General features: G+C 38.5%; 1 protein-coding gene across 2 annotated transcripts in view; it reads left to right on the top strand.

The window, feature by feature from the left end:
- KIF13B (kinesin family member 13B) overlaps positions 1–27,950 on the top strand; it is a 201,938-nt gene that overhangs the window by 142,023 nt on the left and 31,965 nt on the right. The window contains exons 32-37 of one of the 2 annotated variants that reach the window (XM_045990703.1): positions 839–931; positions 3,175–3,327; positions 4,129–4,206; positions 5,956–6,009; positions 13,770–13,790; positions 20,599–20,710. In XM_045990703.1, the coding sequence (XP_045846659.1) occupies positions 839–931; positions 3,175–3,327; positions 4,129–4,206; positions 5,956–6,009; positions 13,770–13,790; positions 20,599–20,710 (511 nt within the window). The remainder of the gene's footprint in view (positions 1–838; positions 932–3,174; positions 3,328–4,128; positions 4,207–5,955; positions 6,010–13,769; positions 13,791–20,598; positions 20,711–27,950) is intronic. The other variant, XM_045990711.1, reaches the window with a different exon arrangement.

Genomic DNA, 27,950 nt, shown 5'->3' with positions numbered 1-27,950 from the left:
TACGGTCTTTTAAAAAAGTAACTAAAGAGCACTAAATAGGAAAGAAATTATTATTAAATAGGTTTGTGAAATTATGTACTTCTAAGACCAAGTGGCTTAATTTTTCTATATTCTTTGGGAGTTTTCACATATTTCCTAGTTCCCTTTTGCATGAGAGAAAAGGTTGGGTGTTGGTTTAAAATTCTCTCTTCTTCTTATCTTTATTCACCAATTGTATTCTGCCCTCATCCCTGCTCCCTTCAACCTCTACAGGATGTTCAGTCTTAGCAGCATCTTCAAATGAGTCATCTATGCATTAATTCAACGGTTCAATTCTTAACTGTGTGAAGAGCACAGTCAGCATAAACAATGACCGTGCAATCTTAAATCATTCTTCATAACGATCCTGCTTTGGTCAAGAATTTAATGCCTGAGCTTGTCAATATTCATGCTGCAAGATGTCCATCGTACTGGTGAAAAAAAAAGTGGAAGAGTCACCAGTCCTCACTCACATCTTAGAAGGTCATTTTATTTTATCGAAGTCAACAGTCTTATTTCCGTAGCCTTTCAGTAGACCTGAACCAGATGCCCAGTGTCAGTTCCCAGAGTTTTGGGTTTATATTCCTCATATATTGGGTATAGGACCTGTCAAAGGGCAGGGGCCTAGTAAATTGATTTTGTGTACTGAGACAAATTTGAAGAGCCTGTATTTAGTGATTTGGGTTTCAGCTTGCTTATATCGGAAATATGCTCTGTTTCTTTTTGGTTAGGGTGAATACAGTATCCTCTGAGCTCTTTGTTAATGAAAACTAAGTTTTTGAGGTAGGAAACCGTATCTTTCTGTTTTGTTTTTCCCTAGGGTTTTGCTCAGAGTCTCCTAAAAAAGATGTCACATCGAAGTTCTATTCCTGGCTGTGGAGTGACTTTTGAAATTGTCTCCAATATTCCAGAGGTGAAGGATCATATGAAGTTTGAGTTTACTAAAAATAAACATGTAAAAGAGCTAATTCCCTGAAAGTCACCTACCTAAGAAATATATAGTTAATGAAATTGTGTATTTGGGTAAACATTATAGATTTGTAGAAGAAATTTCCTAATCTTAATGTGATTCATTGTAAAATATATTTGTGGCTTAAAGGTTCTGGTTTTAGTATTTTGTTAAAGAAGTTCCTTTTAAAAAGCAGATCAACACTCCTGGAAGACAGTGCTCCTTTTTACTCCTAGTAGACATAAGGTAACAATATTGTCCCCCCTCAAAGGGACATAACATAGCATGTCCCTGAAACCAGAGATTCAGGCTTGCATTTTGGAATCACACAGAAATCTTATTTTTGTCACCTATTTGTGAGGTAAACTTGGTAAGTTACTTGGAGCCTCAATTTTTTTCATTTATTAGATTGGGTTAGTGATAGCTTCTGTACAGGGTTGTTTTTAAGGATTAAATGAGATGATATATATAAGTTGTTGTGCACACACTGAACAGTTGATTGTAATTGCCATTATTATAGTTTCTATTATTCTTGTTATTTCTCTTTCTAAACTGAGAAAGTTATAGGAATCAAGCATATGGAGTTTAAAATACCGCCTCCCCCCATGGAAGCTTGATGCATGATGTAGTTTATATATGTGCTTCCTAATATTTAATCCCAGATTTCTTCATCTGGTCTGTGACACAGCTGGTAATGGGGTAGGGGAAGGGAGGCTTCTAAGAAAAGGACCGTGGAAAAGAGTAGAGCAGTTCCTTCTGTGACACTCAGTGTCTGAAATCAAGGAGTGAGTGTGGAGATGCAGATTGTACTTTGGCAAAAAAGGCAAGATTAGGACTTGGGTCTCTTGACTCCTCATCTTGCCTTTTTTGCCAATTATGTGGCTTTCCTTTTTCCTCATCTATAAAATGAGGATGATTGCTTCTTTTCAGGGTTATTAAAAGCCCCAAATGAATCACTATAGGAAGTAGAAGTTTTGTGAACTTAAGCCACCTTCCAGATTCTTCCATATTTTATCTGTTATAAAGCTCGTTTAAATTTTAAAATTTTTTTTTTCTTTTTTACAGATAGAGAGAGAGAGAGAGAGAGATTACAAGTAGGCAGAGCAGCAGCCAGAGAGGGGAGGAAGCAGGCTCCCTGCCAAGCAGAGAGCCCGATACGGGGCTCGATCCCAGAGACCCTGAGATCATGACCTGAGCTGAAGGCAGAGGCTTAACCCACTGAGCCACCCAGGCGCCCCAAGCTCGTTTAAATTTTAAAAATAATTTCGATGTTAGACTGTGTCTTATAATTGCTATCTTAAAGTTAATTGGCAGAGGTTTTTTTCTCCTTAATAGTATATAAAATATTTTTTCCTTAAAGTTGATGGCATCTTAAGATGCAGTGGCATATGGCTATATATTTTGTAGTTTGTGACATTATTATAACAAATTCACAAGTAAATGAAGTATCAGATTTTCTCTGAGAAGAGTAATTTGTTATGAGCCAAACTAGCCTGACATGATTAAATGCACTAACAACAGCCCTCCCTGACTTGTGAGCATCCCATTTATATGCATGGGGTACCCACATGAGAAGAGCAGGGCTGGGCTCTGGGGGAAAGCACAGTGAGCGAGAATTTACAGAGATACTTTTCTTCTTATTGGGTGCTACACTGCCTGTAGCCTGTGTTGAGGATTGAGGATTGAAACCAATTTTAGAAGCTGCCACATGTTGAACATGTAGTCCATGGTCGGCTGCTGAGTGAAAGGGTTGAAAGCCACCCTACTTTAATTCTTACTCTCTTGTGTCTGCCTCCTACTAGCACTGTTTGGACCCCAGCTTCTCATTCCTGTCTCTTGCCTCAGTGATGTATTTCTGAAGTATTGTGGTGGTTGGTTATATTTCCAGCTATTTCCACCAAATCCTTTCTAACCAATAACATTTTTGTTTGCAGTAGGGAAAAAGCAGAAGACAGTTTTATTAAGAATGTGCTGTGTTACAGTGGCTTTGGGTTTAACCTTGCAAGTTAATCTGATCACCATTTATACCACGATTTCTCTGGGAAAATGCATTTTGGGTTCCAAAAGCTGGCGTTAAAATGGAATTTTGGAATACATCCCATTTGTTAGCTCAGTACTCTCTGTGTGTATGTTTCTAGAGACTAAGAAGCTTTTATGTTTTCTTCTATAGAGTACTTAATTTTAATACACAACTTTCTGTTCTCCAGGATGCCCAGGGAGTAGAGGAACGAGAAACATTAGCAAGAATGGCAGCTAATGTTGAAAACACAGCTTCTGCTGACTCAGAGGCTTATATTGAAAAGTACCTCAGAAGTGTGCTGGCTGTGGAGAACCTTCTCACTTTAGATCGTCTCCGTCAGGTTAGCCAACAGAGCTGGTAGTAGTGGTGCTGACCCAGCCTGATTCTCTTCGCCTCTCTGCAGTTCGCAGTGTTGTTACATCTAAACTCTGGAAGCATCTGTTTAAGTGCAGCATATTAATTTAGATTAAATTTGTCACTTAAGTCTGTGAACATACAAAAGCTCCACTTGGAAGTTTACTTTTACCAAGGCACTAAATGGTATCAAGTTGCTTTGAGATAATGGGAGAAAACTCTTAACTCTTGCTGGCTGAAGAATTACTTTAAAAATTCTTTGATAATGGACAACAACGTTGCTGAAGAAATATGTAGGAAGGTGGCAGAATGGGCCCTTTCTTATTTAGCTGGTCATGCCTGCTGCAGCTTTAGGGTAGATCTCTCAAAGGGATAACAGAGATGCCAGCAGTATACCTAATCCTTAGTGTAACCCTAAACCTCCTTTTACATAGTAATATGGAGACTTTTTTGGTTTTAACCAAAAATCCTATGAAAAAGAAAAGTGAATGATCTAATTTTGGCGATTTTTTCCCGGGACTAACTTTTGTTTGGCCAGCTTCAAGGAAGCTGTCAGTAGATACAGAAAAGAATGTAGAATCTAGGTAACCTATCCACTGTACAGTTAACTTGGAATATTCCACAGTGATTAGAACTAGGTCTTTCCATGGCGTAAAGAAACAGGCATGATTTAAAGAACCAGGAATGTGTGTGTAGAGATGGTAGGTCCAACACTGCTGTGCATGGTACTGCTTTGGAGGTGGATCTCTGATCTGTGTTTTTCCTCTGTATGTTTTCTGACTGACAGGAAGTTACAGTGAAGGAACAGTTGACAGGAAAGGGGAAGCTGAGTAGGAGGAGTATTAGCTCTCCCAACGTGAACAGAGTGAGTACATGGACTCCCCATTCTGTGCTCTGCTTGGGCTCTCCTGCCTTGCCCCTCTTTCCTTGGATAACTCTTTTTTGTATCCTTTAACTCTCATCTCAGATGTCATTTCCTTCTCCAGACTGATTAGGTGCCCCTGTTCTCTACCCTGTAGCATCTGTGCACACCTCTGTCACTGTCTTCACCAGTATGGTAGGGACAGTGTCCATTTAAGTTCGTCTCTCCTGTTTCTCACAGCTTTTGTATGAGCAGTGCCTAGCACAGTGACTGGGTGTTCAGTGAGTGTTTGTTGAGCTAAAGCAAAACTAGCCCAGTGCCTTTGGCAAGCCATTTGAATTTTCTGGGCCTAACTTAATTATTTTTAAATTGAGAAATCTGGACTCAGTTTACAAACTCAATTGCTTAAAGGCCATCCAGGATAGTATAAATGAGTAAAATAACTTAGGTGTATTTCATAACAGTGTCGTAAGTTTTTGTTGTTTTTAAAAACAGAGGTATAATTTATGTGCATATTAAGCATACAAATAATTCTTCACAGAGAAATATGATTGTGGCCGTGTGATTTATCTCTCCTTTCCTTACTTTTGACAAAGATATGGATATGAGAAATATTACCTTTGCTAACTTTACACTAAGAAAAACCATGGTACAAGCATTATAATGAAGAGCAGCTGACCCTTCCCCTTGGTATTTGAGAGACGGTAGTGAAAGTAGGGAGAGTATCAAACGGGGGGGGGGGCACATGTGGCCCCTGAGTGACTGAATGACATCACTAATGATCTCAGGCTGAAAGATTGGGACCATTTAGGAATATATCACTTTATTTCAACTTGAAATCTCATTTCTTCAAAAAATGATACATTAAAATGCAGATATTTGCAGAGGTTGGTATTTAGAATGCTGTGGTTTAAAAGAAATAGTTTGTGTCTATATATCTGCTATGAATACCCAGAGAAGGAAGTTGTAAGATCAGGACATGGTAAAATAATTAAGCTCGTATCCTTTAAATAGATAGGGGATAAACAGATGAAATATCCCTTACCCATGCCCTGCTGGTTGTTGCCTCAGGGTAAACTGGGTGTCTGATCTTATATAAACCTCCCACCTTAAAGTTCAATTCAGTTTAAAAAAAAATTGTGAGGGGCACCTGGGTGGCTCAGTTGTTTAAGTGGCCGACTCCTGACTTCGGCTCAGGTCATAATCTCAGGATCCTGGGATTGATCCCTTCTTGGTGCTCTGTGCTCAGTGGGGAGTCTGCTTGAGGATTCTGTCTCTCTCCCTCTGCCCCTCCTCCTGGCTTGCACACATGCTCTCTCTTTTTCAAAATAAAGAAATACATCTTTAAAAAAAATTGTGCCTAATAATGTCTCAAAGAATACACTAGCCTAATTTACAAATGTCTTGACAGCATCTCTGCTACCATCTCACTGTTGATTTGGTTTTCAAATTCTTGTGTTTCCAGGACCGTAGATTTCTGTACTTTCACACCTAAAGGACTAATCCCAGGGAAGCCTGGGTGGCTCAGTCGATGAAGCAGCTGCTTTCGGCTCAGGTCATGATCCCAGGGTCCTGGGATTGAGCCCCACGTTGGGCTCCCTGCTCAGCTGGGAGCCTGCTTCTCTCCTGTCTGCTGTTCCCCCTGCTTGTGCTTGTTCTCTCTCTCTCTTGCTCACTCTGTCAAATAAATAAATAAAATCTTTAAAAAAAAATAAAAATAAAGGACTAATCCCCTCTTTTTTTCTTTTTCAGTTGTCTGGCAGCCGACAAGATCTTATTCCATCCTGTAGTCTAGGCAGCAATAAGGTAAGTATTTATAACTATTTTTCTGTCAGTCTTAGACCGATTTCCCATTCAGCTTTCCTCTTCTCAAATATCACATACTTGTTTTGCATGCCAGAATTTCTCTTACTCTTGTGTGCTCTGTGAAATTTATTAGAAAGTGTTTACAGTTCATTTCTTTTTACCAGTTAAATTAAGGTTTATTAGACCTTACTACTCTACTTTTTAAGGATTAAAAACCAGTTTTGTTGCTTGAGTTCATATTTTTATGTAAACTGTTCTTCCTGTTTGAGTCAAAAAAGGAAATTTAAATCAAATTTCAAATCAAATCAAATCAAATATTAGTAGTAAAATATTGATAAAATGATTGCAAATGTGTGAGGAATAGGAAGATTTTATCTGAAAGTTAGTATTGTTTGCTAGAAGAGATTAAAAATAAGGGAACACAACTTCTGTTGGCTGGGATTTATTGTTAATGTAGTGTTCCCCAATTTAGTAGAGGTTTAAGCATAGAGAATTCTTTTTTTTTTTTTTAAGATTTTATTTGTTTATTTGACAGAGATCACAAGTAGGCAGAGAGGCAGGTAGGGGGTGGGAAGCAGGCTCCCCGCTGAGCAGAGAGCCCGATGTGGGGCTCGATCCCAGGACCCTGGGATCATGACCAGAGCCGAAGGCAGAGGCTTTAACCCACTGAGCCACCCAGGCGCCCCAAGCATAGAGAATTCTTTATCATTTACTTAAAAGGATCTTACTCAGAATTGTTGTAACTGGATGTCCTATATCATAGTTTTGTGCCTGATATTTTTTGAGGGATTTGGTTAGATGTTGGTACTGTTAACTGTGGGCAGCATGCTCTGTATTGCTCTCTTAACCCTTGAGGAGGGTAAAAGTGAACAGTGTCTTATACAATGGCCTGATAATCAGGGATTTGTTTCAAAATAATCTCGGGGAGGGGCACCTGGGTGGCTCAGTGGGTTAAAGCCTCTGCCTTCAGCTCAGGTCATGATCCCAGGGTCCTGGGATCGAGCCCCACATCGGGCTCTCTGCTCAGCGGGGAGCATGCTTCTCCCTCTCTGCCTGCCTCTCTGCCTACTTGTGATCTCTGTCTGTCAAATAAAATCTTAAAAAAAAATAATAATCTCGGGGGAGGATGAGGGCATAGATAAAAGAAGATGGTCTATTTAATGGTGGTGCTTATAGCTGCATAGGATTTGTTATACTACCCTTTCTACTGTTGTTAGTTATTTTATACTCTCTTTTTGTACATTTGAAATTTTCCTTATAAAAACTTAACAATTAGTTGAGGAATAATAAGACTTATTCTGTTTGTTTTTTTTTTTTTTTAATTCGTTTATTTGTTTGTTTACAGCATAACAGTGTTCATTGTTTTGGCATCACACCCAGTGCTCCATGCAGTACGTGCCCTCCCTATTACCCACCACCTGGTTCCTCAACCTCCCACCCCCGCCCCCCGCCCCTTCAAAACCCTCTGGTTGTTTTTCAGAGTCCATAGTCTCTCATGGTTCATCTCCCCCTTCCAGTTTCCCTCAACTCCCTCTCCTCTCCATCTCCCCATGTCCTCCATGTTATTTGTTATGCTCCACAAATAAGTGAGCCATATGATACTTGACTCTCTCTGCTTGACTTACTACGCTCAGCATAATTTCTTCCAGTCCCGTCCATGTTGCTACAAAAGTTGGGTATTCATCCTTTCTGATGGAGGCATAATACTCCATCGTGTATATGGACCACATCTTCCTTATCCATTCATCCGTTGAAGGGCATCTTGGTTCTTTCCACAGTTTGGCGACCGTAGCCATTGCTGCAATAAACATTGGGGTACAGATGGCCCTTCTTTTCACTCCATCTGTATCTTTGGGGTAAACACCCAGCAGTGCAATTGCAGGGTCATAGGGAAGCTCTATTCTTAATTTCTTCAGGAGTCTCCACACTGTTCTCCAAAGTGGCTGCACTAACTTGCATTCCCACCAACAGTGTAAGAGGGTTCCCCTTTCTCCACATCCTCTCCAACACAAGTTGTTTCCTGTCTTGCTAATTTTGGCCATTCTAACTGGTGTCAGGTGGTATCTCAATGTGGTTTTAATTTGAATCTCCCTGATGGCTAGTGATGATGAACATTTTTTCATGTGTCTGATAGCCATTTGTATGTCTTCGTTGGAGAAGTGTCTGTTCATATCTTCTGCCCATTTTTTGATATGATTATCTGTTTTGTGTGCGTTGAGTTTGAGAAGTTCTTTATAGATCCTGGATATAAACCTTTTGTCTGTACTGTCATTTGCAAATATCTTCTCCCATTCCGTGGGTTGCCTCTTTGTTTTGTTGACTGTTTCCTTTGCTGTGCAGAAGCTTTTGATCTTGATGAAGTCCCAAAAGTTCATTTTCGCTTTTGTTTGCTTGGCCTTTGGAGACATATCTTGAAAGAAGTTGCTGTGGCTGATACCGAAGAGGTTACTGCCTATGTTCTCCTCTAGGATTCTGATAGATTCCTGTCTCACGTTGAGGTCTTTTATCCATTTCGAGTTTATCTTTGTGTACGGTGTAAGAGAATGGTCGAGTTTCATTCTTCTACATATCGCTGTCCAGTTTTCCCAGCACCATTTATTGAAGAGACTGTCTTTTTTCCATTGAATATTTTTTCCTGTTTTGTCGAAGATTATTTCACCATAGAGTTGAGGGTCCATATCTGGGCTCTCCACTCTGTTCCACTGGTCTATGTGTCTGTTTTTATGCCAGTACCACGCTGTCTTGGTGATCACAGCTTTGTAGTAAAGCTTGAAATCGGGTAACGTGATGCCGCCAGTTTTGTTTTTGTTTTTCAACATTTCCTTAGCAATTCAGGGTCTCTTCTGATTCCATACAAATTTTAGGATTATTTGCTCCAGCTAATAAGACTTATTCTTAAGAGAGAAAGCCCAAATTAATAAAATTATGAATGAAAAGGGAGAGATCACAACTAACACCAAGGAAATAGAAACAATCATCAGAAATTATTACCAACAGTTATATGCCAATAAGCTAAGCAACCTAGATGAAATGGATGCATTCCTGGAAAGCTACAAACTCCCAAAATTGGGAATTCTCTTACAATGGCTATCAGACACATGAAAAAATGTTCATCATCACTAGCCATCAGGGAGATTCAAATTAAAACCACATTGAGATACCACCTGACACCAGTTAGAATGGCCAAAATTAGCAAGACAGGAAACAACGTGTGTTGGAGAGGATGTGGAGAAAGGGGAACCCTCTTACACTGTTGGTGGGAATGCAAGTTAGTGCAGCCACTTTGGAGAACAGTGTGGAGACTCCTGAAGAAATTAAGAATAGAGCTTCCCTATGACCCTGCAATTGCACTGCTGGGTGTTTACCCCAAAGATACAGATGGAGTGAAAAGAAGGGCCATCTGTACCCCAATGTTTATTGCAGCAATGGCTACGGTCGCCAAACTGTGGAAAGAACCAAGATGCCCTTCAACGGATGAATGGATAAGGAAGATGTGGTCCATATACACGATGGAGTATTATGCCTCCATCAGAAAGGATGAATACCCAACTTTTGTAGCAACATGGACGGGACTGGAAGAAATTATGCTGAGCGTAGTAAGTCAAGCAGAGAGAGTCAAGTATCATATGGCTCACTTATTTGTGGAGCATAACAAATAACATGGAGGACATGGGGAGATGGAGAGGAGAGGGAGTTGAGGGAAACTGGAAGGGGGAGATGAACCATGAGAGACTATGGACTCTGAAAAACAACCAGAGGGTTTTGAAGGGGCGGGGGGCGGGGGTGGGAGGTTGAGGAACCAGGTGGTGGGTAATAGGGAGGGCACGTACTGCATGGAGCACTGGGTGTGATGCCAAAACAATGAACACTGTTATGCTGTAAATAAATTTAAAAAAAAATTAATTAATTAAAAAAAGACTTATTCTTAAGATCTAGGTTACTAGGAGTTTACCTGAAATACGTAAAAATGTGTGTGTGTGTGTGTGTGTGTGTGTGTGTGTGTGTATATATGTGTGCGTGTATATATATATCCCATTATTTCAGGCAAACTCCTAGTAACCTAGATCTTAAAAATGAGCCATATGTGTATATATCAATGTTTATAGACATATAAATTGCTCTCCAACTCATTAATTTACTGTTCACCTACCATGTCTCTGAAAGTGTGTTAAGTAGTACTCCTTTATACTGATCCAGTGATAGGTTTGATCAGTTCTTAGTGAGCACAGCACAGCTTGTGATTACTGGAACAAAGCTGAGTTTCTGGGAAATTGTTTGTATCATTATTTTTAAATGTAAATAAGTGAAATATTTTAAGGAAAATATATTTATAAGAAAAAAAGCACAACTTTTTGTGTTTTTTTTGGAATTATATCAAATCCAAATTCTCAGTTATATTTTCAATTCCTTGAAAGAAGTGGCCAAAATTTTCTGTCTACCCCCAATCTCCTTCTGTTTAAATAGAGAAAGTAACAGTATCACTTGAAAGAATGTTACAGTGCTTCATCTATACCAAGTAAATGGAATAAAGGAACCTAGATGCTATACTGGAAGTATGGTAGAGTAGGAGACCAAAGTTGGGGGTGGACACTTTTAAAGGCATTATTCACGGATCAGGAGAGGCAGCAGAGATGATAATCCTCCTAAGCTGAAAGGTGATGAGGTCCTCCCCACCCCCCCACCCCACCCCCCCGGATCCCCGAGGCAGGGAAGGAGTGAAAGCAACAGTGTGAACGGAAGCATGGAGGGAGGAACAAGCTTGCTATGTTCATGACACTGCATGCAGTGTGACTAAAGGAGAGGGTGTCCGTGGGGTACAACCCAGAGAAAAGGGGCCTGATTGTTGTAGATCTAACATCATGTACCAAGGAGTAATGGAAAAGGTAGGGAGCCCCTGAAGGAGTAATGGCAGTAACATGGTTACAGTTGAATTGGAAAGTATTTTTTAACAGTCCACCTAAACCCTACTTAGGTTCCTGGCTGTGGCCCCTAAAATCACATTAGAATATTGTATACAATACAGATATATACAGTTATCAGTGCAAAAAGTGAAAAAAAATTTAATTTGAGGATGGATACATCAGGTGGGGGAGGAGATTCAGCAGTGAGAGGGCGAGGGAGAGCAAATTAGGTATATTAAGGAGGTAGATGCTCTGGAACTCCGTGGACCAAAAGGTTGGGCGAGGAAGGAGACGAGGGCGATGTGCGCTTCTGGATGACAGAATAGAGAGATGAACTGTTAGAGGGGCAGGTTTGGGGAAGAAAATGATTTAGTTCCATTTTTGATATAAGGTGTCTGTGCCAGTTGAAGGGTCTGGAAGCCTCGGTTGAAGACAGATTGGGGAGCTGAGGGCATATTTATAACTGAGTGAGGGATTAGATCTAAAGTTGGAGCTGGTTGGCATGAGAATATTCATGGGCACGTGCCGGAAGAGAAGCTGGCCAGAAGACCCAGCAGAGAATAGCTTGGAAACTGGGGCAGAAAGGAATTTTTAAGTTGTTTGGTTTTTTTCCCAAATATTTTATTTATTTACTTATTTTAGCAAGCATGCATACATGAGCTGGGGGAGGGACAGAGGGAGAGAGAGAGAATCCCAAGCAGACTCTCCACTGAGCAGGGAGCCTGACTTGGGGCTTGATCCCTCAATCCTGAGATCACGACCTGAGCTGAAATCAAGAGTTGGACAGTCAACCAACTGAGCCACCCAGGTGCTTGGCTTTTTCGCTTTTAAGAAGGACTCCTCTCAGGTACCTCAGAGACTGTAAGATGAGGACCAAAGACGGCTTCAGATATGACAGTAAAGAGTTCCTGGGAGTCCTTTCCCAGGGCAGTTTCTGTGACAGGTTGTGGACAACTCAGCAGGACATGTCGTAGTAAATGAGTAAATGTAATGTTAGAAATTTTTGCTACTCTACCAGGACCTTCCCTTTTTTAGTCATCTTGATTTCTTGGTGTACCCTAGTGAAGAGGAGGAAAGTTTGATTTTCGTCCTCTCAGGGTTTACTGATATCATGGTACCATCACAGCAACAAGGATATGTATCCTCTATTTCAGGGTATATTTTGAGTTGTCATACACTTCAAACAAGTTAAATACCTTTTTCCCCCTATTTCTGCAGTTCAGTCTTCCTCAGAATTTTTATGCAGTGGGCCTGTTCAATGAGTAAGGAGATTCTAGTGATACAGGATTTTAATTGTGATGCTAGAAAACGAAGTGAAAAGATTACAAAGGAAAGAGGATTTGATTCCAGACTTACTTCAGAAGGGAGTACAGAGTAGCTCCCCCATATTCAGAGGAGGGGTTCCTGCAATAGTTTTATCATCTAAAACAGAGCATCTTAAAAGACTTTTAGGAAAAATAAATATTCTTAAAATTATATTTTCTTACTAGGAGGAAAAGTCATTCCCCTGTTCCCTCTGGCCTTTAAATGAAACAAAGAAAATCACTTCCAAATATAGCATTGCCTTGTATTCAGTATGTGTTTTTAATACTACCCATAAAAGAATTCCTCAAGACTGACTTGTGCATAAACTAATTGACCTACAAATTATCAAAATCCTGTTAAAGCCCTCTGCAGAGCAGCTGTGCTTATACACATGTGAAATGATACATGTACAAGTGTCCATTCAAATATTGTTTATAATGGCAGAAGATTGGAAACAAACAGACTGTCCATTGGTTTGGTCTGGTTAAATATACTTAATCTGGGCAGATGTCACATACCACCCCCCCATATATACAAATAAATAAATGGGATACTATGCAGCTGTAAAAATGACTAGGAACCCTTCTAGATACCCATGGAAAAATTTACCAGAATCTACTTAATGTTTAAAAATGAAGTGCAGAGGGGTGCCCTTGAGGCTCGGTCAGTTGAGTATCCAACACTTGGTTTCAGCTCAGGTCATGATCTTATGGGTCACAGGATTGAGACCTGATTTGGGCTCCTGGCTCAGCAGGAAGTCTCCCTGAAGATTTTCTCCCTCTGCCTCTCTTCTGCCCCCTCTAAAAAATAAATAAATCTTAAAAAAAAAATAAATAAAGAGCAGAGGGGCACCTGGGTGGGCTCAGTCCATTAAGTGTCTGACTTTTGTTCTCAGCTCAGGTCTTGATCTTGGGGTTGTGAGTACAAGCCCTGTGTCGGGCTCCAAATGGGACGTTGAGCCTACTTTAAAAAATAAATAAATAAATAAACGTGAAGTACAAAATAGTACACTGCCATTTATATTACAAAAGGAGGGGGATGGGAGAGAAGTGTGTGTGACTGTTTATAGATTTGCTTACACATACATAAAGAAACCCTAGAAGATTATATAAGAAGTTAATATCATTACTTATCTGCCTGGGGAAAGGGTGGAAATATGTGGGGAGCTGAACAAGTTGGGGTAGAGGTAGATTTCTCACTATGCCTTTTTATATTATTTGGTTTGGGGATCATAGGAACCAATTACCCATTTTTTTAAAATTAGAATTAAAAACATATTCATGTATGAAAATCTCAATAGGAGCAAAAAAAAAGTCAAAATTCAACACCTTTTCAAAAACATATATTAGAATTGAAAAATTTTATTCCTTGCTCTTTTAAGTAGCTAGAAATTTTTGTTATTTTATGTGTAGTGGTTTGAGAAGGTCTCCAGTTGCTTTATTTATAATAATTTGTACACAGAGTCCTAAAGGAAAATTGTTTTGAAAAATCTCAGACTCTTTTTTTTTTTTTTTTTTCTTTTCTTTTCTTCGGGGGACTTCCTGCATTCTTCAGTTTTCAGAGATCCAGGGACAGGTAATTAATCCATTAGGTTTTCCTAATGAGTAGGATATAAGTACTATCCTACTACCTAAAACTTTGTATCCTGCTTGCTTTTACCTTGAAAATAAGAATGAATTTTTAAATGTAGTTTTTATAAGATGACTAAATTTGGCACTGTACTAATTTTTTGGCTCTTACTCTTTTGTAAAAATAACTTTGGTAGTCAATATATAGGATTCCTTTCACATGCTTCTTTTTCTAAGACTGTAAAAGTAGCTGTCAAAAGAGCCCAGAAACTAAGGCATCTTAGTAAATTTAGAGGGTTCTCGAATGTGAGGAGTTGGAGTTAATTCATATTAAGCAGATAATACAAATAAATATTTGGGAACTTGTAAGATGTGCTTTTCTCAAGTGTGGACAGGGAAAGGGGAGTAAAATGACAAAACTGCTTTGGGCATTCCTTTGACATCACAGAACTTTTCTCAGCAGCGCCATTAAAGTATTTGATGCACAAGAGACTCAGAAATACAATTTTAACCTGGAGTTGATGATGCTTAAAATGCTAGAAAAATGTGCTTTGAAATAATTGAGTATTAGTTATATCTACCTCGTAAACTTGTGTGGGCCTATTTCCAGGTTCAGTATCCGTTAATGTGTCTATCCCTCTAATCTTGATTATGAAAACAGAAATATAGGCCACAGAATTTGATGTGCTGTCTTCCTCTGTGTAAGATGGGAACATTCAGTTCATTGAAACAATGTTCAGAAGCCAGGAGAGGACACAAGAAGAGGTTCATGTCTCCCTTTCTCTTCCTAATTTTTAGTTGATACCATGGCAAAGATTAGTCATTTAGGACAAAGTGATACTAAAAGATACGGGAGGGAGGCAGGGATGGAGAGTTTGATAGGATTAGAGCTCTTTAGGAGGTGGGAGGAAGCAGTGAACTACTAAAAACAGTCTCCTCGTTTGGCTTATGACACTTGGAATTTGCCCAGCCATATTTTACACACCCTTATTATTGATGCTCACTATATACTAGAATTGGAATTACTTTACTGAGCTCCACCAAGATTGAATTGATAGACCCATTAGTCTTAAAAAGATAAATTGAATTTGATGAACTACTCCCAACTTTTAAATTCCCCTTAAGGCCTAAAAGAAATAATTCTTTTCTTTTTCCCCCTCAAGCTTTTATTTAAATTCCAGTTAGTTAACTTACAATATAATATTAGTTTCAGGTGTGCCGTGTAGTGATTCATCACTTACACACAATACCCAGTCCTCATCACAAGTGTCCTCCTTCATCCCATCACCCTTTTAGCCCATCCCCTTGCCACCTACCCTCCAGCAACCTTCAGTTTGTTTTCTGTAGTTACAACTGTTTTACGATTGCTTCTCTCTTTTTTTTCCTCCTGTGTTCATCTGTTTTGTCTCTTAAATTCTATATCTGAGTGAAATCATATGGTGCTTATCTTTCTCTGATTTATTTTGCTTAGCATAATACTCTCTAGCTCCATCTGTGTTGTTGCACCTGGCAAGATTTCATTCTTTATGATGGCCGAGTAATATTCCTCTGTGTGTGTGTGTGTAAACACACACACACACATACATATACCATATCTTCTTTATCCATTCATCAGCCGATGGACATATGGGCTCTTTCCATAATTTGGCTGTAGTTGATAATGCTGCTATAAATGTTGGGGTACATGTATCCCTTAGAATCAGTATTAAAGTCATTCTTGATAGCCTTTTCAGTTAAAAATATGTCCCTAGTAAACTACTGGGACTACACCAAAATAAAAAGCTTTTGCACAGTGAAGCAAACCATCAGAAAAATAAAAAGGCAGCCTACCAAATGGGAGAAGATACTCTTTTTAAGATTTTATTTCTTTTAGTGATAGAAAAATGCAAGCAGGAGGGGAGGGACAGAGGGAAAGGGAGAGAGAATCTTAAGCAGACTCCACGCTGAGCAAAGAGCCCGACATGGGGCTCGATCTCATGACCCTGAGATCATGACCTGAGCTGAAATCAAGAGTTGGGAGCTTAACCAACTGAGCCACCCAGTTGCCCCCAAGTGGGAAAAGATATTTGCAAATCAAATATCCATTAAGGGGTGAATACCCAAAATATTTAAGAACTTATACAACTCAACACCAAAAAACCCGAAATCATCTGATTAAAAACAGGCAGAGAATCTTTTTTTCCAAAAAAGATAGACAGATGGCCAATTCACACATGAAAAGATGCCCAGCATCACTAATCATCAGGGAAATGCACATTAAAACCACAATGAAATAATACTTTACACCTGTCAGAATGACTAAAATCAAAAAGACAAGAAATAACAAGTGGTGTTGAGGATGGGAAGAAAAAGGAACCCTCATGCACTGTTGTGGGAATGGAAATTATGTAGCTACTGTGGAAAACGAAATAGAGGTTCCTCAGAAACCTAAAAACAGAATTACCATATGATTCAATAATTCCACTACTGGGTATTTACCCAGAGAAAACAAAAACTTTAATTCGAAAAGATATATATATATATACACACCTATGTTTATTGCATTATTTACAATAGCCTAGATATGGAAGCAATCCAAGTGGTGTCTGTAAATGAATGGATAAAGAAGAAGTGGGACGTTGGTATAGCACATACACACGATGACATACATACAATGGGCTATTACTCAGCTATTAAAAAAAATGAAATCTTGCCATTGCGACAACATGGATGGACCTAGAAGTTAGAAATGCTAAGTGAACTAAGTCAGAAAAAGACAGATACCATATGATTTTTCTCATACGTGGAATTTTTTTTTATAAAGATTTTTACTTATTTATTTGACAGAGATCACAGGTAGGCAGAGAGGCAGGCAGAGAGAGAGGGGGAAGCAGGCTTCCCGCTGAGCAGAGAGCCCAATGCTGGGCTGGATCCCAGGACCCTGGGATCATGACCTAGCCGAAGGCAGAGGCTTTAATCCACTGAGCCACCCAGGCGCCCTTCATACGTGGAATTTAAGAAACAAAGAAGAAGAGACTAAAAAACCCAGACTCTTAAATACAGAGAACTGGAGGTTGTCAGAGGGGAGGTGTGTGGGGGATGGGTAAAACAGATAAAAAGGATTAAGAGTATTTTTATATTGATGAGCCCTGAGAAATGGGAGGCGGGGCGGAATATATATATATATATATATAGTTGCAGTGATGTTGCTATTTACTATTACTGGATATTTCATCATTATTAAAGGCAGTTTTTTTTAAATTTATTTTTTTAAAGATTTTATTTATTTGAGAGACGATGATCACAAGTAGGCAGAGAGGCAGGCAGAGAGAGAGGGAGAGAGAGAGAGAGAGAGAAGCAGGCTCCCTGCTGAGCAGAGAGCCTGATGCACAGCTCCATCCCAGGACCCTGGGATCACGACCTGAGCTGAAGGCAGAGGCTTTAACTCACTGAGCCACCCAGGTGCCCCAAGGCAGTTTTTAAATAGATACAGTGAAAACTTAACAAGCTTTTTATGACCAGTCTACCAAGATGGACTTAGCTGCAGAATTAATTTCAGCATATTGTTTATCCATCTAAAAATTGGTTGTGCATTGAGACCTTTTGCAATGCAAGGAACACTGTCAACTTAAAAGCCATTTTAGATGGAATTATACTTTTTAATAAGTTAGCAAGATACTATGTTTATCATCTTCGGATTGGAGTTCTTGATGCAGTTAAAAGTATCCAAAAGCTTAAGTGAATATTCAGTTAACACAAATGATTTTTGTGTGTTTTGGCTGCAATGCCTTCCTGAAAACTGCAATTATTTAGTGTGTCACAGGTGAAGGCTGAAGCCAAATATGAGTCACTTCTTCATTATTTGCATTAGAAGCCACCTTTGGACCTGGAGTGTTACTGGCATTTCTTTCTTTACCTCTTTGTCATTTCCCTGATCAAAAGCAAACTTCCTTTTTTCTTTTTAATTTTTTATTTTATTTATTTATTTTTTTAATTTGGAAAACCCAAAGAATTTGTGTCTGGGAAGAGCAGTAATAGGAGAACTCTAGGTGCGTACGGAAGACCAAAGCATGTTCTCAAGGCAGCTGCGAGCCTCCCGTGTTTTCCCTGTTCTATTTTGTCTTTACGTACAATGCCAGCTACAAATAATTGCTATCTCGAATAGGGTTTTATTTCTTGGAATTCAGCCTGTTAGCACAAATAATCCCTAATAAGTGTGAAGCTAGTTTAAGGCTCTAAAACAAAGCCAGAATTTTCTCTCTTGTATCTCCTCATCTTGGCTGATTCTGAAGTTGGTCGACATGCAGAATGTTAAAAACAAGTCACAGATCTATCTTTTCAGATTCCAGGCATATAGTTTATATACCATCCTCTTTCCACTTTGAGGACTGAGCTCGTAAGACAGCAGAAAGGTCCAGTGTTCGGCCATATCTTTTTTTATTCGTTGTCCTGAGTTCATCTCCCTCTGAAGTACTTTTAACGGGACGCCCCCCCCCCCCACATTTCAGTAAAGGGAAAATAACTCTGGAACAGCCAGTAAAATTTATTGAAAGACACTAATTGCCTTGTCCCTGAGGGGCAGTGTCTGTAGTTAGACACTGAACCATGGGTTTCTTTTTTGGCAAGAGAATGGACATGCACTACAAGAGAGAATAAGTGAATGATTTCAGTGAAATGTCTCCCCAGAGATCTGTGGACATCAGAAGGAAGAGGAGGGAGCGTTGTACCCAGTTTATCATCCAAATTTGTTGTTCCCTCTGAAGCAGAGTCTGTTCTTCCCCAGATCAATTTGAGACATTCTGTGTCCCTGACTTTGGTTGGCGAGACCTGGGAACAGTTAGCGTGTGAAATTCCTCAAGGTTAAGATGACGGTTAAGGTAGGATGGATGAAGTGAAATGTGTTTCCATTTTTCATCATCCGCTAAGGCTAGGGGTCTGGCTAAGGCGTTATGTGTGTACTGTGTGCATCCTTTCAGTTGTTCTCACTTGAGATACTTGAATATACGAGACAGTAAAAGTTATTGCTTCCATTCTGATTTGTTAGTAACATTGCATGTGGGAGTGCCAGCTGGGAAATATTACCCGGGAAGCCAGTGGAGCCCCGAATGTGCCTTGGGGAAGAGATGACACCTACATTATTTGTCACTGGACCCATTATACACCAAATGGCTGAGGTGCTGACTCCAAATCAGCTACTTAGTTTCCCTAAGGGACAGAGTGCCACTGTGTGAGCTGCCAAACAAGAAAGAAAAATCGAAAATACAAAAATAAATTTATTTTCAAATTAAGTAAGTTGTCTTCAAAACAACCTTGCATGAGCTTAACACTGTAAACAAAGCATGAGGCTTTTCCTCCTCTGAGAAGCTCCAAAGAGTATTGACCTTAGTGTTCAGCTTCCTGATTGTGATGTCCCAGAGTACACAAAACTGTGGCTTTCCCAGACAGACAATTAAATTTAAATGCAAAAGACATTAAGAAACATTAAAGTATGTAAATCAGTGTGTGATTCATAGTAACACAAATGCTCCTGCAGTGAAGTATTTCAGAGTTCATGGTTTCCCTAATCATCTCCTCATGGCTGTTTTGTTTCCTGGCTTCCTAATGCTAAGACATCATACCATCTTTTTTTTTTTTTTTTTTTTTTTTAAATATCAAGTGCTGAGAGAGTTCCTGGGGAAAAGTGGCGTTCTCAGAGGTAAACAGGATCAGGATCACTTAAGGTTTATTGATTTTATGATCAGTACTTAGGTTGCTGCTAAAAGCAGGTAGATTTTCCAATACGTATCTGAAACCGTAGAGGGCTTTCCACTCCATCCATCTTCAGGAGCAGGGAAGAACTCGCTTTGCAGGCGATTGCTAAGGAAAACTCAAACATTGTTAGGGTCACTCATCTGTGGAATACCAGCTTAAACTAATATAAAATACTATTATTTAACTCTGATGAAAAAGAAGCAGAGTAATTATCAAAGGATCAAAGGGGAACCTAAAGCTTTTAGAGGACTTGCATCTCATCTCCATTACTGGGTTTTGTACTTGTAACATTTGGTTGGGGTTTATTTCTTTGCCAGATGCTACTGATGTTAAGAGTGCTTTGATGATTATCCCCATTTTGTGGCTCGCCATCCCTTTCTGGATTGGTTAATTAATCACCCAAGTGGCATTGTTCTTGTATAATGCAGTGAAATCTCTTTAATGGGAATTTATAGAATAAGTTGAGAGTACAGTAAGACTTGTTAATCCAGAGACTTCCATTATTTGGAACTTGTGATTACTTGATTTGCACTTAACTGGAATTTCTCTTTAATATCTGTGGAAAACAAGAGCCTTGATAATATATTGTTCTAGAATTTTTACTTTCATGAACGGTATTGGAATGGATAGAAGGGTAGTCCCTGGAGAAGGGAGAAGAGACAATCCACCGTATTAGGGTTGTTCCTCAGTTTGATTTGAGAATCTGAAGCGAGAGTGTCTGAGGCAGAGGAGCAGAAACAGCCTACAAGGCAGATCGTAAGGAAGGATTTCAAAAGGAATGTCTTCACATATCCATATTTCATGGAAAGCAACATGATGTATAGAAAAGAATGTTAGGACAGAACTGAGGAGACTTCAAGTCGTGAACTGGAGGGAATATCCAAACGTGAGGTCTTATTAGTATTTGGGAAATTAACATCTGGAAGATGAAAAGTGTAAGAAGAAAGGTACTTAAGCAGTCAAATCTCCCATGTCTTGCAAAGGGAATAAAACTTTAGTAATGTATACAGTCTTTCTTAAATATCTTTAGGTCTTTCTGTTAACTGATTCATTTGAATAAAAACTACTACTTTTGTCCTTAACAGGGCCGATGGGAGAGTCAGCAGGATGTATCACAAACTGCAGTCTCCAGAGGAATAGCTCCAGTTGCCCCATCCCTTCCTGACTGTCCCCCAAATAACCATCCTCCTGACCCAGGTAAGTTATATTTTCATTTGTCAGTCACTGTCAGGAAATTTGAGCATCTTTCAGAAATAGTTTAAATCAGGATTTCCTACCACATAACTACTGACCTCCTAGTTAATATCATCTGATATTTCCCTTTTTTGCCTTATCCTGTTGAGTTACATTGATTTGAATGTTGAGTTTATATTGCATCCTTCTGATAAATACCACTTGAACATGATGATCTTTTATATACGCTTGATTCTATTTGCTAATATTTCGTAAAGGATTTTTTTAAAAAAGGTTTTATCTATTTATTTGATAGACAGAGATCACAGGCAGGCAGAGAGGCAGGCAGAGAGGGGAGGTAGGAAGCAGGCCCCCCGCCGAGCAAGAAGCCCCTTGTGGGGCTCCATCCCAGGACTCGGAGACCATGACCTGAGCTGAAGGCAGAGGCTTAACCCCACTGAGCCACCCAGGTCCCCTTCGTAAAGGATTTTTGTGTATGTGTTCTATGGTGAATATCTACTTTTCTGTTCTCATCATTTGTTAGGTTTTGGTATCATGATTATGTTGGCCTCATGAAATGACTTGGGAAATATTTCCTTATCATCTTTTTTTCTGGAAGATTTTATATACTTAGTATTGCTCCTTCTTAAATGTTTGACAGGACTCACCAGTGACACTGTGCCTAGAATTTTCACTTTGGGAAACTTTCAAATTATGACTAATTTCTTTAATACAGGGTTATTTAACTTCTTGTGTTTAACTTCTTGTGTTTCTGTATGAGTCAGTTTTCATAAGTTATGTTTTCAGGGAATTTTCTGTTTCATCTAAATTTTAATGTTTATTTCAGGAAATGTTACAATGTTTCCTATTGCCTTTTTAATGTTTGTAGGATCTGTTGTGGTATTCCTTCTTTTTTTTAATTTTATTTATTTGTTTTTAAGAATTTTCTTTTTTTTTAAAGATTTTTTTTTTTGAGAGAGAGAGAAAACACAAGCCGGGGAGAGAGACGGGAGAGAGGGAGCCATAGACTCCCTGCCAAGCAGGGCTCCATCCCAGGACAGTAAACAGATGCTTACTGACTGAGCCACCCAGGTGCCCCTTCTTTTTATTTTTAACAATTTTTCTTTCTGGTTTTCTTGACTACTTTTTTTCTTTTAAGATTTTATTTATTTGACAGAGATTACAAGTAGACAGAGAGGCAGGCAGAGAGAGAGGAAGGGAAGCAGGCTCCCTGCTGAGCAGAGAGCCCGATGCAGGGCTCAATCCTAGCACCCTGGGATCATGACCTGAGCCAAAGGCAGAGGCATTAACCCACTGAGCCACCCAGGCACCCCTTCTTGACTACCTTTGAGACTAGTTTTAGTTTTCTCAGTCTTCTCCCAGAACCAAATCTGGTTTCTTACTTTCTTTATTGTTTATTTTTTGTTTCATTGATTTCTATTTCTGCATTTCACAAATTTTGAAATGTGGTGCTGTCATTTTCATTCTATTCAAAATATTTTCTAATTTCCCTTTGATTTGTTCTTTGACCCATAGGTTATTGGAGTAGCATGTTAATTCATTTTCATATGTCTGGGGGGAATTTCTTTCTATTAATTGATTTTCATCACGATCTGAATGACTCTTTAATATTTTAGTCTTTTGGGATGTTTTTGAGACTGTGTTCTATCTTGGTAAACATTCTATGCGTGCCTGAAAAGAAACTATTCTGTTTGGGGGCATAGTGTTCTGTATATATCAATTAGGTCAAGATGGTTGATAACCTTGTTCACATCTGTTCTTTAAATATTCTGTTCTTTAATTTTTTTTCTATTTATTCTATCAGTCACTGAGACAGAGGACATTAAATCTCCAAATCTGATCATGAAAATTACCTATTTTTCTCTTGATAATCTGTTAGGTATATACATATTTAGGATTGATATTTTTTTCCCAGTGTTTCTATAATTATGAATGTCCCTTTGTATCTTTGGAATTCTCTTACTTTGAAATCTGTCTTACCTGATATTAATATAGCCACACCAACTGTCTTTTGCTTATTGTGTGAATGATGTATCTTTTTCTCAGTCTTTTAAATTTTGGCCTGTATTTGTTCTTTAAATTAAAAATGATTGTCTTGGGGCACCTGGGTGGCTCAGTGGGTTAAAGCCTCTGCCCTCGGCTTGGGTCATGATTCCAGGGTCCCTGGATCGAACCCCACATCGGGCTCTCTGCTCTGCAGGGAGCCTCCTTCCTCCTCTCTCTCTGCCTGCCTCTCTGCCTAGTTGTGATTTCTCTTCTCTCAAATAAATAAAATACTAAAAAAAAATGATTGTCTTGTTGCCAGCATATGGTTAGGTCTAACTTTTTTCTTTTTATCTAGCCTGAACAAATTCTGTCTTTTAATTGGCATGTTTAGTTCTTTTACATCTAATACTATTATTGTTAGGTTTGCCTCATTGCTGCTGGTTTCTCTTTGGCCTTTCTATTTTGTTCCCTCACTGTAACTTCTTTTTTGCTTTCTTTTGGGTTAAATGAAAACTATTTTTTTAGTATTTAATTTTATTTCCATTTCTGGGTTTTTGGTATTTTTGTATTTCTTTGTTAAAATCTTTGCTCAAGGAATGTAGTATGGATTCTTAACTTATCATAGTCTGCTTAAAATTAATTCTAATTATTAATAATTCTAATTAATAATTTGTGCACTTCCCACTGCACAAATATTAGAGCCTTGTAAGGGTATAATTCCATTTGCCTGTTCCCAACTCCTCCCCAATTTTGTTTTCTTTTTTCTTTTCTTATTTATTTATTTGACAGAGAGAGATCACGAGGCAGGCAGAGAGAGAGAGAGAGAGAGAGAGACAGGGAAGCAGGCTCCCTGCTGAGCAGAGAGCCCGATGCGGGACTCGATCCCAGGACCCTGAGATCATGACCTGAGCCGAAGGCAGCGGCTTAACCCACTGAGCCACCCAGGCGCCCCCCAATTTTGTTTTCTTATTGTTGTATCTTTTACAGACATTATGAACCCGTTTTACAATGTTACTCTTTTTGCTTTAAAATAGCCACTGTCCCCTAGGGCTAAAAATACATTATATGTTTATAAAAAAATTAAAAAATTAAAAAAAATAATCACTGTCTTTTAAGGAAATTAAAGAGACTATAGATAGTCTTTTATATTTTCTTCATATTTATTATTTCTGGCCCTAGCTAGTCATTCCTGAAGTCTCATATTTGTCTGATATCATTTCTCTTTAGCCCGAAGAGTATTCTACAGTATTTCTTATTATGCAATTGTCTTAGGAAAGAGTGCTCTCCTCTTTTGGGATTATCTTTATTTCACTTTTTTTAGTAGGATTTTTCCTCTAGCAGCACTTAGAAATCTTATATTGTCTTTTAGATTTCTTTTCTGCTGAGAATCAGTCATCGTTTGTGTCTCTTGTCCTTACATGTATTATGTTACTGTTTACACTGTTACTTTGTTTGCTTTCATAGTTTTCTCTGTTTTTGTTGGACTATGATATACTTAGGTATAGTTTTATTTGCTCTTATCTTGCTTGCATTTCATTGATGTTCTTGGTTCTTTCTGTAAGTTGAAGTTTTCAACAAATTTAGGAAATGTTCAGCTATTATTTCATTAAATTATTCCCCCTGACCATTTCTCTCTTTCTTCTCTTCTGAGAATCAAATTACACACGTTAGATTGCTTGCTATTACCCTACCGATCACAGAAGCTCTGATTTTTTAAACTTTTATTTTTTATCTTATTCTTGTTTCTTCTGGTTGCATAATTTCTCCTGCCATTTCCAACCTTCTGTTAAGCACATCCAGAGACTATTTTATTTCAGTTACTATTCTTTTCAGCTCTCAAATTTCCACTTGCTTCTTCTTTTAAAGTTTTCATTTCTCTGTTGATATTCTCTACCTGTACATTTGTTAAGATCAGATTCTTCTTTTCTTCCTTGGACCTGTGTATAAAAGCTGCTTTAAAGTCTTTATCTGCTGAATCCAGCATCTGGGCCATCTCATGGTCTATTTCTCTTGACTGCTTTTTTCTTGACTATGGGTCGTATTTAATGAATTTTGCCCATTGTATACCCTGGTCACGATATACAAGATTTATATGACTCTAGTTTCTCTCCACAATCAGCCAGTGTTCTGATTTCTATCCTTTCAGATTAGTTTTGCCTGTTCTATAATTTCATACAAATGGAATCATACAGTATATACTCTTTCTGTGTTTGGCTTCTTTTATTCATCATTTCTGTTTACATCTCCATACCACAGCATCCTTCAGTAATTTATTTTTTATTCTTGAGAAAAACTTCACTTTTACAGTTGGATTTATCATAATTTTTAATTAGTTTTTCTGTCTGTGGACATTTGGTTTGTTTTCAGTTTTTGGCGACTGTTAATAAAGTTTGTTCTTGTATAAGTCATTTTGTGAACATTTTTCTTGAGTTAATATCTAGGAGTGAAATTATTGGCTCATAAAGTATGACCTTGTTTTAAAGTTCTGTAAAAAAAAAAAAAATTTTTTTTTTTTTTTTTTTGAGAGAGAGAACATGCATGTGTGCATGCCAGTTGCAGGGGGAGGGGCAGAGGGAGAGAGAGATAGAGTCTTAAGTTGAGCATGGAGCTCAACATAGGGCTCCATCTCCCAACCCTGAGATTATAACCTGAGCCAAGATCATAAGTCAGAGGATTAACCGACTAAGCCACCCAGGTTCCCCAAATTTGTTGTTTTAAAAAAACATTGTGGGGTTCCTTGGTGGCTCAGTCATTTAGGAGTCTGAATCTTGGTTTTGGCTCAGGTCATGATCTTGTGGTCCCGGGACTGAGCCTGCATAGGGCTCTATGCTTAGCTTGAAGTCTGCTTCAGATTCCCTTTCCCTCTCAATTTTCCTCTCTCTTTCTCTCTCAGATAAATAAATAAATAAAATGTTCAAAAAAAAATTCATAATAGGGGCACCTGGGTGGCTCATTCAGTTAAGCATCTGACTCTTGATCTCAGCTTAGGTCTTGATCTCAGGGTTGTGAGTTCAGGTCCCATGTTGGGCTACACACTGGGCATGGAGCCTACTTTAAAAAAATAATAATAATAAAATTAAATAATGTGCAATTAATGCTTACTTGCTTTACATATTTACAACTTTGCTGTGCTCATCATTGCTTCTTGCATCTCACTTTGTTCTTCTGAGTTCAATTTCTTTTTTGTGAATTATATCTTTTTTGGTAAAACATCAGTACATTTAACAATCATCTGTTAGTGACAAGCCCTCTCTTTTTTGTTTTTTATTTTGTTCTAAGTTTGAAGAATCCTTTTACTATGGTATTTGTGGTATATTTCAAACATACAAGAATATAAGAAACATACAAGAAAGAGTAGGGGTGCCTGAGTGGCTCAGTTGGTTAAGCATCTGCCTTCAGCTCAGGTCTTGGGATCCCATCCAGTCCTGCAACGGACCCAGTGCTTGCAGGGAGTCTGCTTCTCCCTCTGACTTTCCCCCTCTTAGGGTCTCTCTCTCTCTCATTCTCTCCCTCTCAAATAAATAAATAAAATCTTAAAAAAAAAAAAAAAAACAGAGTAGAAAGAGTAACAAGATGTGCCCTTAGGTTCCCCCTCCCTTCAGAATAATCAGCTCCTCACTGGTCTGATTTATCTCTGCTACTTCTCTGCACCCTTTCACGATTAATTTGAAGCAAATCTCAGATATCCTTTTATCTTTAAATATTTGTACATGTATCTCTAAAGCAATATCCCCAATAACATTTCACTCTTAAGAAAATTTAAAAATAAGTCCCCGGGGCGCCTGGGTGGCTCAGTAAGTTAAAGCCTCTGCCTTCAGCTCAGGTCATGGTCCCGGGGTCCTGGGATCGAGCCCCGAATTGGGCTGTCTGCTCAGCAAGAAGCCTATTTTCCTGGCTCTCTCTCTGCCTGCCTCTCTGCCTACTTGTGATCTCTGTCAAATGAATAAATAAAATATTAAAAAAGTCCCCAGTATCTTTGAACATCTAGTTAGTGTTTGTATTTCTCCAGTTGGAACAAAAATACTTTTTAGTTATTTTGAATGAAAATCCAAGTGTAAGGTTCATATATATTCTAATGAGTTGGTATGTGTCTTGAGTTAAAGTTTAATGTATATGTTCCTCTCCCCTGCCCCCATTCATTGTATGTGGTGAAGAGACTGTCTTTGTACAGTAGACACTGTATGCTCTTACTTTTGCTGGTTATATCCCCATGAGGTTTTTTAAACATGATTCTCTGTCTACCATATTTCCTGTGAATTGGTGGTTAGCTCTATAATCTTGAACAGATTCAGGCCAGTTTGAAGGAGGTATGGGAGGTAGTTTTGTGTATTTACCAAAGGAGGCACATCATGTCTGATTGTCTCTCTTTGTGATATATGCAGCCTTTGATGGATTATTGGCTAGATCTTTAATTAGGGTTGTCTTCGTGTAGAATGTTAATTTCTTGTATATAGAACTTCAGATTTTCCTTATTTTTTTTTCAGCATTTAGATGATTATATTCTTCTGGCTGTTTATTCATCTCAAACTTATTTTCTGTTTGTTTTCTTTGTTTTGTTTCTCTCTTTCCTGTTTTTGCCTTCTTATAAATTAATTGACTTTTTTGAACTCAGTTTTAACATACCTCTTAGCATTTATAGCTATCTCTTTGCTTTCTGTTCTTAATGATTGCTCTCATGATTATAAAATATCCCTACCTTTTCACAGTTTACTTAGATTTAATGTTATAATACTTTATGTAAAATGTACAAACCTTGGAACTGTATGGGTTCGTGTACCAACTATATTACCAATGAACTTGGGAGTCCTTTCAGGGATTACTTTAGGGGTAGAGGTACATGGGTGGTTGTGTGTTTCTCTTCAGGCAGTATCACACACAAATTCCTCAGGTTGACTTGCTTGTTCTTTGTCAAGGGTTATGTGGATACAGTTGTTTTATCATTTATGAGTTAGACTACATTTTCCTAGAAATTTAGTTTTATTCATTAAGGGGAAAGAAATCTCATATCATAGGCATCATCTGTATGCCTGATCCCAGCCTTTGGTAATTTAGAGCAGGTTTGTTTAGGGCATCAATCCCTGTCTTGTGAAAACAAGTGAAACATCACCCTCTTTCTAAAAGGTCCATTTCGTTATCTTTATTCAGTAAGTAGATGTGAAAAACTAAAATTGTAGAAGACATAGTCCCTGACTTAAAAGACTTAAAAGTCTAGATAGAGAGCTATACATGTGTTATTAGCTGTGTGATTTTTTTTTAA

The sequence above is a fragment of the Meles meles genome, chromosome 2, assembly GCF_922984935.1.
Source record: "Meles meles chromosome 2, mMelMel3.1 paternal haplotype, whole genome shotgun sequence".
NCBI classification, from domain to species: domain Eukaryota; kingdom Metazoa; phylum Chordata; class Mammalia; order Carnivora; family Mustelidae; genus Meles; species Meles meles.
Note: the sequence above shows the minus strand (reverse complement) of the source record. Positions and strands in the feature narration are given on the sequence as shown.